At 37.7% G+C, this 20,262-nt stretch overlaps 1 protein-coding gene across 9 annotated transcripts in view; it reads left to right on the top strand.

Moving 5' to 3' along the window:
• The window catches only part of CTNND2 (catenin delta 2), a 680,248-nt gene that overhangs the window by 502,431 nt on the left and 157,555 nt on the right, over positions 1-20,262 (top strand). For all 9 annotated transcript variants that reach the window (XM_040587098.1, XM_040587100.1, XM_040587099.1 and 6 more), the window contains one exon: positions 2,941-3,073. In XM_040587098.1, the coding sequence (XP_040443032.1) occupies positions 2,941-3,073 (133 nt within the window). The remainder of the gene's footprint in view (positions 1-2,940; positions 3,074-20,262) is intronic.

Below are 20,262 nucleotides of genomic sequence, written 5' to 3' on the forward strand. Positions count from 1 at the left end.
AAGGCTACTAAAATTATCACAATTATTCAAGCAGCCTTAACTGTTGACAGAAGTTTTTGTTTGTTTTATATAGCTACCCTATTTGATTTAGAAACTACTAAAAATATAATCATTTTAGAGACCATCTGCTTGAAATGACAGTGCATACTGGAAGTAGATTTTTAAACTTTTTTTTTTCCTGCTTGGTTCATTATCTCTCCTAAAACTGGTGACATCAACTCAGTATATGGTGCTAAGGGTTTCTTTTCTGAATCAATTTTCTACTGAAAGTCCAAAGTGCACACAGCCATTTCCAACAGGTATTCGTACTCACTTATTTGCTGACTTTTCTTTTGGGAGATCAGAGGGGAAAAGTAGGCACAGCCTTTTTTTCATGTGTAAATACCATGTCAAGACTGCAGGTTCATCAGAACAATTAACCATGCCTTTGATGAAGGGACCTTTTCTTTTTACCCCTTCACTACTTCTTCTGGCCTGTATTCCGGGGCAAGAGGAAGAAGAACCTGAGCTGGTCGTCATGGTCCATGGTATACTATTGCACATAATAGGCTTTTGGGTTGTTTGTTTTCTGTTTAAGCCATACATATATTATGAAGGAGGAAATGTCCTTTGGCAGCGAATTTGGTGGTAGAAGTGCCAACACTTTGAAGTATAGTTATTCAGTATAAAACAACTCATTCAGATGTTCCCCCTCATTGTCTTGTCATACAAGCTGTTTTCTTCTGGTATTTTGTAACCTCTCCAAAATACCAACACCTCCAGTTGGCACCTAGGATTGAAAATGAGAATAAATTAGAAGTGGAGGTAGGCTAATTAATTTTTCCTCAATAAGGTTGGTGGGTTTGGGGTTTTCATATTTTATCTTTAAAAATTTTCTGGAAGATGTCTTTGAGTGGCTGAGAGCCATGTATATGAGAGGCAGATCTAATATGTTCGAAGAACCTGTTAACAAGTGTTACCATGGTTAACAGTAAGAAATCAAATATAAGGGGAAGCTAACATGTCAAATAACATTGTTTCTATCTCCTGTGTCAATTTATGATTTGCTTCTGGGTTTGTACTACCCATTTTTAAATAGAAATAAGTGCTTAACCAAAGAATCACTTCTTTTAACAGTGTCATAGTAAGCTGATACACACAGAAAATGTGGTGTTAGCCATCTTCAGCTGCTGAAGTTTCTAGTCTTCCCTGATACCCCTTACAATGTTGTCTGACCTTTCAAAATATCAATTCAATGTTAAGATCTTTCTAAACATATGCAAAAGGTCTCTTGTAGAAGCTTCCCAATAGTCTGTATCATCTAAAGGTTCAGTGGAATAGTCCATATATAGTTTATTATTGCATCTTCCTGGTTTCTTTGTATTAAACACTTAATGTGAAATGTAATATTCATGAGTTAACATCTGTTTTGTCAGAAGAGAAATAGATTAAATTGTGAGTGTATTTTTTTTTATATCTCCTGTTTATGTTCTGATCTTCATAAAAATACAACTGTAATGACAACTCTCAATCTGGTAAACATCTCATATGAGAAGAGAACAGACAGTACCTCTGTTCTGTAGTAATTCACTATTATTGTCAGATGAGAGTTGTTTCAATGAAATGTCTTGGGAGAACTATTGTACTTAAAGTGTGAGATGCCTGATTTTACTTGAGACAGACTGAAGAGCTACTGTGAATTCCCCCAGTGATGTATGCTCAGCCTCAGTGCAGCAGAATCCCTGTAATCTGAGATGGAAACTAATGATCAGGAATATTTTTTCAAATATTACAGCTGGACTCTGCCACAGCTCTTGTGGGTTTTTTTTGGTGATGAACTCCCAGGTGAACGGCAACAGAGAACCTATAGACTTTTTCACAAGTCGCCTCTTTCCCCTAATTTGACTTTCTTACCTTGTACATGTAGCATTAGAGGGAAAATGAGAAAAATATTTATATGGCACAAAAAAATAGCTCTTAGTGAAAAGGCATGTGAGAATTAAATATCTCATGCAGAGTGGCTGTGTGCAACTCTGGTGCTTGAGACACAAAGTCCAAAGCCATTTTCATGAATGATTTTACCCTTAAACACAAAAGGGAAAAAAAATTACCTGAAGTGACAGATTGATTTTAGGTTCAGTTCTGGAAGCTGTAGAATACCTGCTGGGACTTGTTCAACACACTTGTATTCAGTTGTTTCATTTGATGCTAATAGTGTTTCATGCTTTGTAGGATTAAAGAAAAGTACAAAGTTTGAGGTTTTGTATTTGCCTAGCTGCTTTAGATTGAGTAGTGTGAATGAATATTTAAAAGCAACCTGACATATAAGCGTTTACTGTAGAATTGTAACATTACAAAATCACAGAAGGGCTGAGGTTGGAAGGGACCTCTGGAGATCACCTGGTCCAACCCCCTGCTCAAACAGAGCCTGAACTGTGTAACAGTTTTACATTGAGCATAGACCTTATCTGGAAAAAAGTAAACAAAAAGACAAAATAAGCCATTACTTTCTAAATAAGATAGCAATTTATACCAAACTTGCAGTAAGTAGAAAGGACTTTTTGACAAACCAGCATTTCATAGCAAACCATTTGTGGTTCTGCTTCTAACCTCCATATTTTAATAGGAAAATATAATCATATGAGCATGTATTTTCTTTCTTATAGTAAGATTTCATACAACCATTTTAATTTAAGAAGCTTTAGCGGTTAGAGACCTAGTTCCATAAAGTTATGTACTCTAATTACATTTAATATAACCTTTTCTTTTCTTTTTTTTCAGAAAAGTACAGTTTAAAATGAAAAATAGCTTTTTATTTTATTTGATGTTTGCAGTGAAAATAATGGGGGGAAAGAATCAAGATTTTACTCGGACATGTCTGTCATCTTTTTTGACCCAACTGTTGCCACGTTTATCCACTAACAGCAGAATTTTTGATGAATCTTTCTTATTTTCACACAGAGAGTTTGGATGGCGAGATCCAGAGCTTCCAGAAGTTATACAGATGTTACAGCATCAGTTTCCCTCAGTACAGTCCAATGCTGCAGCCTACTTACAACACCTCTGTTTTGGAGACAATAAAATAAAAGCGGAGGTAAGATTTACAGACCCTTTCTCAGCACTGATGCTGTCTACCATTTATCAAAACCAATTGCTTATATGTACTTGAAAAAGAGTTACAAGAGAAGTCACATGTGTATGTCTGGATCCATTTTATTCAAGCTTTCACTTAAGTAATCTGTTATCATTGGAGAAATTTAAAAAACGCATAAAATAACATTATCACTCATTTTTTGTTTGGTTTTGAATTTTTATTGATTGGATACCATTTAAACACTGTATCAGTAGTTCAGTAAACAGATAGCGGCATAGTCTTAATCTCACTGAAATGTATGAGCATTTCCATAGGATTTTCAAAGAGTGACGTTTGGATGCTAAGTGCAATCTCAGAATATGAAAATTAAGCAAACAGATTCTGAATCAAAGCCTGCTTTAATGTATAATTGTGTGAATAGAGTTTAATTTCACTAGGTTTTCAGCTTGAACTATGATCATTCGTCTGTGATCTTGAAATACAGTGCAGATTGTATCTAAAATGTAATTCAGACAGCACTATAGACTGTTCTGTACCTCTAGCTGATCGGTACTTCTTGCTTGCTTGATCCCTGTGGTTAATGGGACCAGTTCAGCTTTTGGCACAAGTTGAAACAGAAGGAAGGCAGCTCTGAAGGATCTGACAAACACACAGGAGTCAATTAAATCTGAATGCGTGAAGCAGTCACCAGCCCCAGCTGCCTCCCCTGGCCCTCTCGGAGATACTGCTAATCAGGGACATGTGGTGTGTACATAAATCTGTGCCTGTACTGGCATCTTTTAGCCTGGCGTGTAAAGGTAAACTGAGATCAAGATCTGCTATTGCTTATTTGTCAGAACTGTGCAGTGATGCTCACTTGCTAGTGCTTCATTTTCTTCACGCTCAGCACATACCTCTCGTGGGTCTATCTGGCTGTAGCTTTTCCTTCTAGGCTTTTTCATGCAGAAGAAATCCCCCAGTGAGTAAATAAGTATCTGGTCTGCTGGCACTGGCAGAACTGCAGTAGTTGAATACATCACCTCAAACATCTTAGAAATAATAAAATAAATCCTTACAGATGTGTTAAAATGAAGAATATTCATGCACTGGAAAAGAGAACTCTGTTACAGGTATCGCTGAAAATTTTAACTGCACGCTTTCCCCATACTCTTTTCTCATCCTTATTCACAAATTAGTTTTTCAGTAAAGGAATTGATTTATCTCTGAGAAAGTCAGTTAAATTATTAGAGCAATTTATTCGTTGCACAATCTGTGCTGCCTCCTGTTAGCCATAGATTGAGAGCCCTTAGGTAGCTATCACATTTGAGGGAAGAATATGGTTTGATTTTCGTTGCTAACCATTTAGGGAAAAGAAGACTGATTGTTGTTGATGTAACCCATCCCAGTATGATACCAGCCTTTGTAAGCTTCAGACTCACAAGCTGGAAGGATGAAGCTGTATAAAACAGTAGAGCACTAGGCAGCTCTGAGCTTCTCTGAAAAAAGATAACAGATAACATGAGGATTTCTCCCCTTCAGGTGTTATTATTCAGGGCTTTGATATATTCCTCACTCCATAATACATAAACTGTGTTTGGAAACAAGCCAAAATACATTTTTTTTAAACAGTCCACCTGAGAATTTGCTTTCAAACATCTTTCAAACTTCTGGTACTATGGATTTTTCTAAAGGCAAAAAATGGTATGTATTGTTCATTTTTCTAATGCTTTGTGGAGCTTTTTAGACTAAAGCATCCAACTTTAGCAAACTGTTTTATCTCTTTCTGTATCTATCTATCTATCTATGAATCTATAATATTTAGTAAGTCCTGTTGTGTTTAGGCCATGATTCAGCAGAGCACTTAAACAGTTTCTGTGTTCATTAGAATCAGTATCCACCCAAAGGGCTCGATAGTGTGCTTAGGGTCTGCTTGAGCTTTCCACTGAGTAAGAATTTCTTGAGGAACCTTTTGTGTGAGGAGTTCAAAACCCTCTTGATAAGGGGATATTGCAGCAGATATCTGAGATTCCTCCTAGGGTTGAGCCTAGCCAGAGGAAGTTGAGTGGTGCTGTTAAACCTGCCTGGGACAACTCACATGGCGACTGTTAAGGATGTGTGTGAATTATGAATTGAACTAACACCTAAATAATAAGAACTGATACCAAAATTCACTCTTCTGCAAAGTATTTGTGTTGCAGTTGTATGCTGTGGACAGGTTCTCCTCTATCTGAGAATGACCACATTTAATATCCAATTCCTTCTTCATGGAAAGTAGCACAATAGTCCTGCTTCATTCACTTGCAGGGAAACACTCCAGCTTGGACACAAGGTGTAGGCAAAAGAAGCACCAGGACACATCCAGGTGTAAGTTTGAGATTACAAAGCTGAAAAATTCCAATTCTTTTGAAGCACAGAAGATTCCTCTTTTACCAGATACTTAGCTTCAACATAGCAAATGATTTGGCCTAAAGAAAGAAAACTTAGTGGTCTTTCAAACCCTGGAGGAAGACAAACATAGGAATGTGCAAGTTAAGAAAAATGCTGGAATTTCGTACAACAGTCAGGCACAGAGGAAAAAGCAGATTGAATTCACTAAATAATTGGTTAAGTGTTTATGTACAACATGCACTTGAACTTACACACACATACAGAGGTAATAATATTATGCAACAATTTAATTTACTGGTTGCATTGAGTTTGAAAAGTAATGCAGTTGTTAAAGTTTCAACTCTGGAGTTGCCTGACAGGAAAAAAAATAATGTTCATTTACCTTTATCATTAGTGAGCATCAAATTGTCACACTGCATTTAATGGCTGTTTTATCAAGAGCTTCTGGAAGTAGTTGTCCTGAAATAACGTTTTGATTCTTTTAAGCATTATTTGCGCTGTATTGCCTACCAAAAAGTTGATGAATTATCTGTCCTCTGAACCTGACCATGCTTTCAGTCTTCCAGTTTTGTTGTTGTATAGCGGTAAACTTGTCCTACTTTCATAAGAGTTTAGTGGGATTTGAATAAATTTATCCTCATCTGCTTGGCAGGACAAAGGTTTGCATAGAACAGTGTCAGCTAAAATTTAGACAGAAATAGAAAATAGCAGCTATGATCATACACTTCTGATTTTCCTAACACCTTTTATGGTTTTACCATTACATTTTTCTCTTCTAAAATGCTTTAAATGTCTGTGGCTGAAGTGTGGAATGCTACCCCTTGCTTCCTGTGCTCCCCCCAAGAAAATAAAGTGGAAATACTCTACAGAAGACAACAGAAGCGCAGTCAAAAACGTTTGAAGTATGGCTAGGGAAACGAGAGATCTTTTTCCCTTCATGACTGTGTTCTTTATGATAGGTGTTATTTCTGAAACGTGTGTTGATCACATGCACACTTCTGAATTTGATAATTTCTCTCAAAATGTACCTTTATTGCTACATGAGCATAAATGCCCTGTGCAGTCTTTTATGTAGCAATGAGATCTGCAAATGCCCTTCTCTAACTTAAAGGACCTTCAAAGTTAGTAACTGTTTATGTGAAGATGTCCCAGGCCAGGTACTAAAACATCACAAGTCATTTACTTTTTCACAAAAAAAAAAAACTTCTGGACTGAGTTAGCTTTTATATTTCTGATAGAATTTTTCTTTTGCTCTTTCCACTCCTGAACATACCAGTACAGTGACAGGTAAATGAGATAAACACTGACTGCCGCTTGTGTGCTGCTAAAAGCTGTTCAGTGCTAGTCTTTATTTAAAAGTATAATTGTAACTACTGCTCTTACCTGAAAGTTTTCTGCAAGTGCTACTTCTGAGTCCCCTGAAGTATTGTTGACTGCAAGGCATGCACTACATCTGCTGTTAGTAGTGCTTCTCATTCTCTACCTTTAGTCCCTGTGCTTGGTGTGTAGGTGGTACAGCAGACATTGGAATGGAGTTGGAGAAATTGGATTATCTTTGCTAATGTTTGATAGTTAGATTTTTTGACTCCTGTTGAGCAGTGACCAATCCTCACTGAAAATCTCATATATCTGAAAGGGGACACAGGGAGGCAGAAGGCTAAAGGTAAAAATTGCCAGGCAGCCCATTACAGTTAGGCATAATAATTCTGTAATTCAGAATCTCAGAATACATTAGCAATTCATAATATAAATTATTCTTTCATTGATGACAGTGAAGAATGCAACTAAAAGGCAAAAGGAAAGGGGGGAAGAAGTTTTGATCTGGTATTTGAAGGCAAATGAAGAGTTGATCAGGCAGAAGAGCACAAGAAGGCCCTTTCAGATGGCATTTTCTCCTTGGGAGAGGGCTCTTACACTAACAATGGTGAGATTGTCAGCAGAGCCAGAGCAGCCGGTCCTGGATGCCAAGGAGGAACAGACAGGGGATATAGGAAAAGAGAAGTGTTTTAAAATACTCAGCAGAGAACATTTCTTTAAAAGAGCACATTCTATTAAACACAGGATTCATTCTGCCAAAGCAATTTTTCTTCCTGTAATGACATCTTACTCCATTGTATGAGGTCACCATATAAAAGGGTTGAGTTGTGCAGTTTCACACGCCAACACCATTTTGTGCTCATGGAAGATGGCAGCCTGCCATCAGCTGCAAAGGTACAACAGGTCACTTGGGGTTTTCTGCACCAGTGACTCCTTGCTGCAATCTAGGAAATTAATTTTTACCATCAAAGCCACAACACTTAGGTTCTCCTTGCAGGAAAATCATGCAAAGATGCTAAACAAAAGAACAGCAACCTGAACTGTCCTGCCTGAAGCTTTCCCTGGCATCCTTAATAAACACTGGTGCATTGGACAGTTTCCTCTTTATCTTGGAGAGCATTCCTATATATATATATATATATATATATATATATACTCCCTTCAGAAGTATCAGTCCAGGCATTATTGCTGGAGTTCTAAGGAGTTCTAAAAACTGACTGATTGCACACTGAAAACATTTTCCCAACTTGCTCGGAACCATCATTCACATTAATTTTGTCATTAAACTTAAGGTGTTTCTGCATCGTCTTCCCTGAGTTCTTCAAAGTGTGCCCATAACCTTTTCAACACAGTACCACCACTCTTTCACCTGTTAGGCAGCAGGCATAGACTATATTAACCTCTTGTTTACCTTCATTATAGTGTAGTAGTAACTCTGATGTCATCCGTTGTACTGGCACGTGCATGATGGTCAAGGGTTCATGCGTACCTGTTTCTAGCATGGCTTTCTCCCAGGGAATACTTACACTTAGTATGGGGTGGTGGAGAAACACTCCGTATTGTTTTAGACCTGCTGGCTAATACTGACAGAATTCTTTGGTTTATAACATTTGAAGGATCCAGAAGGTGATTGAAGGTGCTCTCATCTTCCTTGAAGAATATCTTGATTTTGTTTCTTCAGTGTTATGCAAGGTTCCCCCGTTTTCATAAGGGGTCCCAGAGAAAACAAGAGTATCCTTCTTTTCCTATGTGTTTGAAGAAGAATCATAATTTTGCATTCACCTTCCCATAGCCTTCCTCTTCTCTCTTTTTCCTCTGAAATCTCTTCAGTTAAAGCCTGGCATTTGGCTTGTCCAGTGATTATACTGTTAGTTTTCCATTAAAGGCTTTATGTAAACTCCTTTAATCTCTGTATGCAGCATGATATAGTCATGGTATTTAATTTGAATGAAAGAAGTATCTCATAGGCGATACTGAGAAGTAATGTAAAAATTGCAGAGACTCTAAAATATTTGCTGAGTGCATTTTAATGCAAACAACAACTACATACTTTCTAAGTATACTTCCCTGTTCAGTTATAAACATTTTATTAGTATGTTGATAACTATAGTTTTCTTAGGCTAAACATCTGTATGGGGAAAAGCTCACATTTTGAAAAATGTTTGCCTGAATGGTTTCACAAGGAATTTACAACTTTAATGATGATTGCACCTGATTCCCAAAATGAGCCCCTAGATGTTCATGCATTTGCTTACCTATGTTTAGATTACTGGACGCAGGAAGGTTCGGTTTATCGCCCCATCACCCCGGGCATCACCCTGTCACCCCATTGCCTTTACAAGTAAATGTCAAACAGTCCCTTTCCCTACTCTTTCTGTGTAGTTTTTACTGGTAGAAATTATTTTAATGAAGTGAAGCAGGACCCAGTGACATACCCAAAAACAAGTCTTTATGTAAGAATTTATGGGTTTTATTTTTATAGAGCCTCATTAATGATGATTTTACAGGACTTATCTTTCAAGTTCTCACAGGCGTCTAGTCTGTTTTCTAAGAAGTCAAACAACAAATAGTGTGTTGTTTTGCAGTATAGGTTGGGGGTTTTTACTGTCACTTAGTCATATACAAAATACTTTCTTCTTTTTTTTTTTAATTTATTTCATTCTCAAAATAATTTTGGAAGTGACCCTTTGATTTTTCTTTCGTAACTTGTCTTAGTTTGCATTGGAGAATACTTTTTCAGAGAAGACATTCCATTCCTTGTATCTTGTCATGCAAGAGTATGATTTTACACTGAAAGTTGGTTGTAACTTCATGCACGACTGTCAAGAGCACCACAGAGTCTTACTCTTCACAGTAAGACAAAGTCTGCAAATAGCTTTATGATTACTTCTTTCCCATTACGTTCAAGATTTTTATTCTTTAGCATGATGAATGCCGATTTTTCATTCCTTCTCAAAGGTTATTTAACTTGTAATGTTATTTTTGCAAAGAACTTTTGAACTGGAGGTACTTCAAGAATGTTTTTCAACCAACACAGGCTACATCGTTGCAGTATTTGTGTTGTACTCTATATATCTTACATGAGAAGTAATATCTATAACTGCAAAGTATAGAATAACTGACCTATAATTATTAAATGAGACTTGATCAGCTGTGGAAATGATAATAATTACAAAATCAAACCATGACAAGAACAGTTCATTTGATTAATTTTGTGTATCTTTTATTTTAGCTTTCTCTAGCACACCTATAGCTAAAATCCACTCTTACGCAGCAACACAAAAAAAATTACATATTTATGTTTCATTATAGCCAGAGAGAGAAGAGAAAGATGGGGTAAATATGTGAAGATGTCATAATTCATGAACAGATTAAGTAAAAGCCGGATACCTCAATATACCTGAAATAAAATGGGTTTATACTAAAATCACTTGACTAAATTTCAAGCCCTGGGTCCATTTTTAGCCCTCCATGACTATGGGCTCTACTGTAAAACAGGGATTATAATTTTATTCTGCTTTGATTATTTTCTTTTATTCTTCTCAAGGGTGATAAGATGGCAACAAGCCATCAATATCAACACCCATGCAGTTTCAGGTTGAAAACATTTGTAAGGGCTGTCCCTCTTTACTTTCATTCTGGGTGCCTCATCTTGCAAAGAGACTGAACAGAATTAATTTACAAGTGACTGAAAACATGATTATTTTACAGAATAGTGGGCTTAGTATTGGGAATGTGTGTTGGCATTTTTACCCCAAACACCGCTTTACACTGATTTGATGTCCATTCATTCCCCACTGCCCAGTTACTCCCTCTCCAGGGAATAGCCAGATGGAAAAAGTTTTGCCTGCTCTTTGCAGAAGTTCCTCTTTAAGATACATTTTTCTGTGATACTAATAAGTAGTCAGCAACAATGACTTAGAGCCAAAACAAGCCAAAATAATTTTTTTTTACATTACTAACTACTGTCTGTGCTTCATATGGATAATTGCAGCTTTGCTGTTGTTGCCTGGACTATCCTCTTGCTGCAAACTGTTAGCAGTGTCTGCAAACACCTTTGGGACACAGAGTTTGACCTCTGTTCTGCTGCCATTTAGGGGCCTGGCACTGGTCTTCTTGTGGGCTGAACGGAGTGAGTGAGGTCTTGAACAAAGCCTGTCTAGACCTCCTGTTTATCGGGGTTTAGCACTTGCTCCTACAGCGTACCTCGCAGGAAATGAGAATACTGGCTAAAAGTTTCTTTTTCAGCTCTGGGCAGGCAGAGCTTGCCTGTGAGTGGGTAACTGCGTAGAAGAGGCTTTCAGGCAATAAATTCATTTAGCCAGAAAATTCGGATGTGAACATCTGGTGATAATGCTTCATGCAGTTAGGAGGAGAGAAAAAAAAATAGAATTATTTGTGCAAGAGGAATGCCTTCTTGCTACTTCCTGTGGCATGCAGCAGATGCAGGAAGAACATCGCACTGTGTCATGAGTATCTCTTTACTGGTCTGAAGACAAAATGACAGGGTTGTATTAAAACATTAGTAAAAGCTTTACCTTTTGTATTTGACAAAAATTAGATGTTAGGGAAGGAAAGGTAATCCACACTGAAAGACAGCATCATTTGACATGAACTAATACGGTGTTCCCACATTTTAAATGGGCAATAAACATATTTGCAACTTTTTCAAGTAATATAATGTTCTACTGTATGTACCATGGATTTTTTTCCTATTCATAACTCTTCTGCCAATTGCTTCTCTGATTTATTAGGCTGATGTGTGAATGCAGAGGATTACTTTCCTATTGTAAAGCATATTTTTTTATTACCTTTCTCATCATCCAGCAAGCCACAATAAGACTTTGCACACTATATATAGAAATAAAATAGCCTAAGATCGATAGCAATAACTGTAATTTGATGCTTTCTCAACATATCTGAACTTAAAAGGTTGGCAGCAAAATTATTTCAATACGGTGTATTGCAGTCCTGATAAAAAGGCAAAGCCAAACGAAAATTCTAAGGTAAAGACCATCAGATGATCTCCAAAATGTGTTTAAAAATACAAAGAGGTGGCTGTTACTAAGCTACCGAGAATGGTTCCAGCATAAGGCACAGATTTGTAGAGGCATAAGGACAACTAAGGCTCTAAAATTAAAATACATACCTGTCTATCCAGCCACTGCATAAAACTATTAGAAGTCACTTGAACCAGAGTCCTAAATGTAATCTCAGAGTAAACTTATAGCAATGCTACTGAAGTCAGACCTGCTCTCTAGGGTTTACACTGGTGTAACCCAAGAGTATGAGTCATACCACAGAAGGAATAAAATAAAAAACAAGACAATTAGAAACAAGATACAAAAATTAATCCATTTTGCAAATCTGAAGTTTAGCACATTTTTTACTGGTTGTGGGCCAGATTCTGTCTTTATCCTCATCCCGGGAAAGTACTGCTTCCTGATAAATAGCTGACATTTCTAAGGTTGGTAGCTTGTTGGGACCTTGGTTTGGGCAGATACGGATCTGTGAGATACGGCTTGAAAAGTTACTTGGAATATAATCACGGTTTTTAGTTTCACAAAGAGATTTGATTTGTGCCTGCGTACTCACCTGTATAAAAAGTAGGGATGGTAATGCCCACTAGAAGGTTCATTTAACATATATAAAGAAATAGTTCATGCAAGATGGCAAATGATATATACAATAGGTCCAAATCAGCCCCTACATTTCAGCTGTTGCTGCTGCCACAGTTGCTGAAGAGCAGGTGGGAACGCAGCCCACCGGTGTCAGCAGCACTGCTGGATCTGTCTGTTTGCCTGACCAGACATATTGTGTGCACATGGTTAACCAAGCAAGGCCCTGAAGAAAGGGACACGCTCCTTACCCCACACACAAAGGTATGACGGGGTTTTGGATGAGGGTTTGGGTGTTTTTTTAAACTGCTACTTTGCTAGTCTTGTATTGAGGAGCAACTGAAAAATTGCTGCGACTCACAAGCTTTATAGAGTAGTAAGAAGTTAGTCCATTAGCAGTGAGGTGGCACTATTTTTTATGGTCATTTTGCTTGTTCCTAATTTCTGTATGCTTTTACTGTATTCTGCTAATTGAAAAAAGAGAATTCTTGTTTTATGATGGAGAGCTTTTGGAAAGTGTCGTCTGAAGCTTATTGGCAGTCCAACAAACAAATGGAAGGTTAAGTGTCAGGAAAGCAATAGGCAACGAAATGGAGAAGGTTGCTGGGGCCTTCTGCAAGTCTGTGTTCCACGTGTCCTGGATACCACATGAGATTTTGGTCCTCACCTATTTCAAAGATGTAGGCGATTTAGAAAAAAAACAAAACAGAAGTAAGTCATGGATTTTAGAAGACAAAGAAAGTAAACATGCGCTACACAAAGGGGAAAGAATAATATTCAAACCAGGACAAGTATATATATGTATGTACACACTTACTATAATACATACTCTTTTACAGATATATATTTAATTTTGCATATTGAACTGTGGGTATTTCAAAGTACGTTAGATACGAGGCAGGCTTATTTGTGCTGACTTTTACTCCATTTATAATACTCATGTAAATGGAGAGTTGGAGGAAAGATCCTGCACTGCAGTTTTGCACTGGAGCTCAAATTACAGGTCATAGTTGTAGCTTTGTCACAGCTTGCCTTTGTGATGTTAGGCAAATAATTTAATTTAATGTGCCTTAGTTTCTATTAGCAAATCTTACTACCAGAGAGGGATGTTGTGAGAATGCATTCATTAGCTTTTGAGGCAATAACTGGCTGCCCAAATACTTCAGCTTTAATACAGAAAATTATTATGTGACTGAGAGATTCTTTGAAGATAGTACATCAGTTATAAGGAGAGAATACCTCTTCTTTAAATTGCAGTAGAGAATGTCGTGGGAACAGAGGGTCATCAGTGTGATGCTTGATCTAATAAATTATAAATGTATTTTTAATCTGAGAATGATGTGTTGTTTATTCTATGGGGCAACTATCTGAGATAGCTACAGCAAGCATCAAAACAGTCTTTTTGAATTAGAACTGAAACATCAGATAGAGTTGTTCTGTTGTTTGGGCTTAAATGACTTTAAAAAAAGGAATTTTCTGTGGTAACCACCTTGTTGCAAGATGATGTTTGTGTTTACATGGTCTAAATCCCACTAATAATACACTTAACTGAGTATAGTTAACTACAGCTTCAGAAATTTTCATCTAACAAGAAGTTGATGTCTTCTGCTATTGCTAGAATAGTTGAAGTACTTACCTATTGCATTTGTCTAAAAAACTTACTTTTTTCTATTTACATTAATTTTGTTTAAAAATTTCTTCACCTTGTTTATCCTCACTAGGAACCTAGTTATAGGAGTAGCAGGCTGTTCTTAGGTATAGTATATATGTTGATTGTTCCCCCCGCCCCCATTAATAAATGTAATCCTTCATTCTCACATAGATGCGTAATTCTTTTTAAATACCAGAAAGTAAATGATCCAAACCCTTGGCCTTAATCATAATTTTTCAATCATCATAATTTTTCATTTAACTTCAGACAGTACTAGATCAGTGCTTGAGTATGCCAATGTCTTTTGCATCCTAAATTAATATTACCATTGCATTACCTATGAAGTGCACACTGCTGAACCTTCTTCAGTACTGGGCCTCTGTTGACTGTTTCAAAAAGGAAAGACTACAAATTGAGATTAAATAATTACAATACCTTCTAAGGGCTTTGTCTTATGTGTATTTTTCCTGATTTGTGTGTGTTCCTCAGTGTTAGTTTATACCTCCAGTGATTCAAAAGCTGAGAAGCTTGATTAATGCAGGTCAATGCCGATCTGTTCATTTTAGGAGATACTCTTTTAACAGTGGGATTGAAAATCGCTTTTCTGATACCTTCACAGTCAGACAAGCACTTTAGGTCAGCTCTGTGCCTGCAGTTGGAAGTGTTATTTGGATGATCCCATTAATGCCTGATGTTTAGAGTAGAATGCCTGTGTCAGCCTATGAATGTAATGGTTTTTAAGAGTGTTAGGTTAAACTGCTGTACTATTATAGGTAACACATACCTAGCCGGAGACTTTTTTAGTAAAAAATAAAATCATGCTAAAACCTTGATTTATAATGGGCATACCCTTCCTTCCAAGCATGAAAACCAAAATGTATCACAGTTCAGAATACATTAAGGCTTACTGGCTGAGAAGGCGGCGCGTTTATTTGTATGTTTTCAAGGCAATTTTAGAGCATGATTTTGAGTCTCCTCCTGTTCAGAACATGTTTTCAAGTCTCTGTTAACCCCACACATAGATCCCAGGATCTAAAGAGGTCACTTAAGAGGTGCAGGTCACTTAAGAGGTGCAGGAGAAACAAATGTATACTCAGTAACAAAAATAGAATATCCACTCCCAGAAGAAAAGCTTCTGGGTGCTGACCCGGTGTTGTGCATCCTCATGTGTCACAGACCATTCCTCCGACCACCTGCCTGATTTCTACAGGGAGAAAGAAGATCGGCCTCCTTCTGCAAGTGCTACAGTATAGCACAAAGGGGACAATTTTTATTTAACTTCAACCAGAACATTGTATATGTGCCAGTGGTTTAAGTTATTTATATTATATCTGTTCACAGCTTTCTGTTGCCTTTGTGTCTGATCTAGTATTCCCTAATGACAAAACCATTCTTAAACAGGACCTATATCCAAACCCTAATTTCACTTCCTTAAACAAATTAGACTTCAGAGCTAATGCAGCAATTTGCATAACATTCCACTCTTATTTTAAGCTAAAATTTCTCAGTGCTTTTTTTAACTTGTAGCAAATTACTTTGCTAATGAGACTAAATTACCCTATGATGTTACAGGTAAATTTGTCTGTAATAAATCTCATGATGTTTGCAATTTACGGTTTTGTATTGTCTACCTGCTGCTCCATAGACACATCAGAAGAAATAGTGGAGAGGAATTAAAGTTCGAAACAGCACATTTATATTAAGAGACATATTGTAATGAATACTATTCCCATATTCTGTTTTGATAGAGATTTGTCTTCTTCCCTTCACATCTATTTTAAGTTTTAGGAATCAGCCCTCTGAAAGCAGTTAGCAATGAGGCTGCCCATCTTCCAAACCCTTCTCTGAAAAAGACTCATTTTTTTCCTCTTAGATGAAAGTCATTTTAATAATGCAAACAAGGTAAGGATAAGAAAAGTCTCATGGAGAGGATTTGAAATTGCAGTGAAAAAATACAGAAATTTAATCATTTCATATATACTGTGTATAACCAATCAGTGTGGTCAAGTTGTGTGTGGGCAGTGGCCTCTTGGACTTTTCTGTAGTCCTTGGTCTGTATGGGCACACCGGTAATGCCCAAACAGTGAGCCTGAGAGGAGCAGGGTGGCCGTAGCCAGAGTGTTTCAGAAACACTGTGCTGTCTGCCTCTGTTTAAAAATGCTTGTGACATTTGGTTCTGCTCACTTGCAGCTTCTCCTTCCTGAACCCATGAAACAGAATTGTTCAGAATCCATTAGTGTGTGAAATAATAAGCACTTATTCTGCTAGTTAGAAAGCTGGCATCTACAAGAATTAAAACTCATTATTAGTAAAAATTTCCAGAAGCAGATTAAAATTGAATTGTCATTTTAATTTGAGGTTTATTGGATATATACCATCACCTGTGCTAGAAGTCAGTTGTTCTCTTCCATATGTAACACAGTGGCATTAAAAAAATTCCATGTGTTTTGATATATTGAAACATGCTTTCTGAATAATGGAAATGCCACAGAGTAAGTGGTGGATGATGCAGTGTGTTATGTCAATTAAGATGGCAATTAATATCCCTGTAGCCTAAAATGGTTTGATTGTTGTTAGAGTTCCTTTATGTGTTCTGGATGAAGAGTTACTCAAAAGCGGTTATTAAGAAAAATTTGGAAAGTCAGCATTTAACAATGAATTAACCTTTGAGTTAGGACTGTAGAGCTGTTAATGGTGGAACGCATTAACGTCTTATTGGGAAGAGGAGATTGTGTTATTTTAGAAACACACTTTATCACTCTGTCAGTCTAACAGTTTTTGTCACCTATTCTTCATCCTCTCTATTTCCATTATATTTTACTGTGTACAGCAGGGTAGTCAGAATTAAATGCAGAAGAGGATGTTCCAGTTATACCTACTGGCAAAATTTGAACAATATCTCGGATACCCACTTGCTGAGTATAAATAGAAGAGGGGAGGGTGTTTTGGTTTCTATCACAGCAGTATTTTTAGGCTGTGTTGGAATACTTCATTACCTAACAGTCTTTGGCTAAACTGTTTAAAACTTCAAGCTTCACTTTTCTTCCTTTTTGTAGCTCCAGCTCAGATTTTTACAGCTTTCCAAGGAATGTAAGAGGCAATTTCCATTATGCAGTGATTGAGAGAAAGGGTTTTGCTTTTCTTCTTTGCTGCTGGGAGGAATAGTATAATTTTTTTTTTTAATAGAGTTGAAAAATATAGTAATAGTCACAACAGCTAACATCTCTTTGCTTTGACTTTGCTTCTGCTGTTGCAAAGCTGTAAGCAACAGCCAAATTCCAGGGCCAGTTTACTCATACCTTGATATGAAAAAAGATCACTCACCTATATTTTGTTCACATTTGAGAAGTTATCTGTCCTTCTAAGTGTGACAAAATACTTTTGTTTGTAAGTCAAAGCATGAATTCTGGTCAGTCTGACAGTCCTGGTTATCCTCACTTTTCAGGCAAACCTTCCCCATCTCCAGGGAACCAGGTCAGTTGGCTTTTCACATACAATTGTTAGACTTTAAACAGAGCCTGGAGGAACAGTGTGGTGTCTGTGCTGAATCGGTGACAGGTAGCATGCTTTGTCAATTAAGGTCACGGACTGTGATGCTGTTACTGCTTACATCTGACAATAATTTGGTTTCAAGCTGTGTTATGATTTGTGCAAGCTTGGGCATGCGTTTGTAATGAAAAGTAAAAGGAAAATTAAGAAGGCTGCAGTCTTTCCTACAATACTTACACTTTTTTTTTCCCTTCCTAAGAAATCCCATGTCCATAAATTTTCCTTCTGTTGGTTCTTTTCAGAGCACAGAAGGTAGCCTTTGGCCAGAGGGGTCTCAAAAATAGTAAAGGTTGTATTTAACCGGTGTAAAACAAAGCAGGGAGAATATACCAAGAGCTGTAGATCCAGACATCTTTCCCAAAGGGAGCTAAATATACCCTGGGAGAGGTCTCTGGATTGTTTGTTGTTTTTTTTTTTTTATGGTGCTCTGTATCCGATCCTCTGACTCCAGCATACCCTTTGTATAAGAGTGGTGCTTTAATGCTGCATGAACCATCTCCTCCCATCTGTGGGATTAGTGTTGGTAGTCTTCATAGTGATTGGGACCAAGCTCTTAACTGCTGATTGGAAATGGAGCAGGACATGTTATGGCATTGCATCAGAAGGTGGGCACTTCTCCGTTAGACTAGCTTAACAAGGCAGCTGGTGATTTCTCTTGTTCTTTATCCTTCAGTAAACATGACATAAGGCTGAACATACAACCCAGTTAAAATTTCTAGTGTAGCGTATACTAACCTAAATTACGTATCTACAAAACCAATGAAATAAATGGACAAGAAATTAATCAGATACAGATCATCCTGGAAATAAAAGCGTCCCTATTCATTTTGTTAGGTATGTGTGTTGAGGAAGCTTAGGTCACGCAACCATGAGGATAGTGCCTGCACAGGCACCCCATGCACACAAAGCAGCGCTCATGCAAACACAAAGAACAATACGTGGTCCTTAATCTCTAGCTAATCAGGCTCGAAGCTTGCTTGCAGGTCTCATCTCACATACACACAGACACAAAGAGGTCTCTCTGGTAGCTGGCTCAGACCTTTGGTCTGCCTAGTAGCACATCCTCAGACCCTGATCTCACCTATCTCTATCCCCTAGATCTACAGTGTCTCTGACAGCTCTTTCACAGATCTCCTGTCCTGCTCATCAGGTGTTCTAGCTCAAGGTTCACTAGCAATATGCCAATCCAGAATGTAGACCATCTGCATCCAGGAAAATTGTTAGCTATTAGGTTTAATAAAAAGATAAAACAGACTGCAGTGATTAAGCACAAGGTTTGGCCGGAGAGCCATGCTGATGTGCAACTTACTTATATATGACCAGCCCCTTTCATCACACCCTTCCCTGTGTTTTCTCATGTTATTCCTTCCCCAAACATTTGGTTGTCTCCCTTTTCCTACCGTTGCCCTTCTAAACATCCCATAAGTTCTGCACATTGCCACAATCCCTTGAAAGCATCCTGTAAACATGCTGTTCCCCATAGGACCTGTGAGAACTTTGTCATGCCCCACCCTCCTTACCACTTAACAAAGCTCAGGCTGAACATCTGCAACCCTTTGAGTGGCTCCTCCAGTAGCCCATCAACCAGTGACTTCACAGACCTTGTATTTGGTATTGTCTCTTGTTCTGTAGGGTTTGCATACCTAAGTGTGGTTTATTACTTTTCCTCTCTCGTCTCTTTATATGGGACAGCCAATGATCAGATGTCCTTACAACAAAGGTGTCCTTACTTTTCACGTATCTACATACCCTTAATATCCTATATTTCTTTTCCTTCCACACATCCATCCAATCTCTTGTATCAGATCAGAAAAGCAAGCTGTCAAATAATTCATGTGCTAAAATCATTCATTAATCAAGTGTGTATATATATTCTTTCAGACACCATCAATGTATTATTGACTTGTTTTACCAATGCGTATGGTTCAGGCTGGTCACGTGTAACTCCTGGTAGTAACAGTCCACTGATACGGAAAATTTGTTCTGGTAAACACCATCGAATCAAAGGTCAGCCTTTAAACTGATAAATTAGATCTCTCAAAGGCTGTTGGCATGAGACATCCAGGCTGTCCTTATTAGGAACGTAGTTAACATCTTCGCTGCCTCCAGCGCTGGTCTGAACCCCTTCTCGAGTCCAAATTCACCTTCTATCTGCATCGTGTGGATAGAGATACATTCCCAGATGTCATGCAAGACCTAACATCGTAACAGTGGCAGAGGAGAAGACTCTGGAATCAAGCTGACATGAAGACACTGTTGCAGGTCTGTGGACCAGAAAGTCCAGTGCCTGTTCCTGTCCTGTCTGTCTGCGTCATGGCATCATGGGACTTAACCAGAGCAAGTGCTTCTGACCAGCAAGTAGACTGCAATATTAACGGTGGAGGGCCAACATTAAAAAAAACAGCTTAAAAATTTCATGGAAGAAGAAAAGAGGGTTCATCAGACAAAAGCAGCTCTGTGCATACTTTGATGGAAAAAATTTCATGGCAAAATTCATGTAATCTCTGTTCTTTCAGTTTTTACTTTGATTGGTGTAGGTTTACACAGCATAGATTCCTAATTCATTAGGAAGGCTCAACAAATGAATTCAGGCTGATGCATGCTGGGATTCCTGGTCCTGATGGGATTTGCTGTACACTCCATAATGCCACGTGTGAAAGAATGCAGCCTGTTCTATTTAGTTAACA

The sequence above is a fragment of the Falco naumanni genome, chromosome 3 (assembly GCF_017639655.2).
Source record: "Falco naumanni isolate bFalNau1 chromosome 3, bFalNau1.pat, whole genome shotgun sequence".
NCBI lineage: Eukaryota > Metazoa > Chordata > Aves > Falconiformes > Falconidae > Falco > Falco naumanni.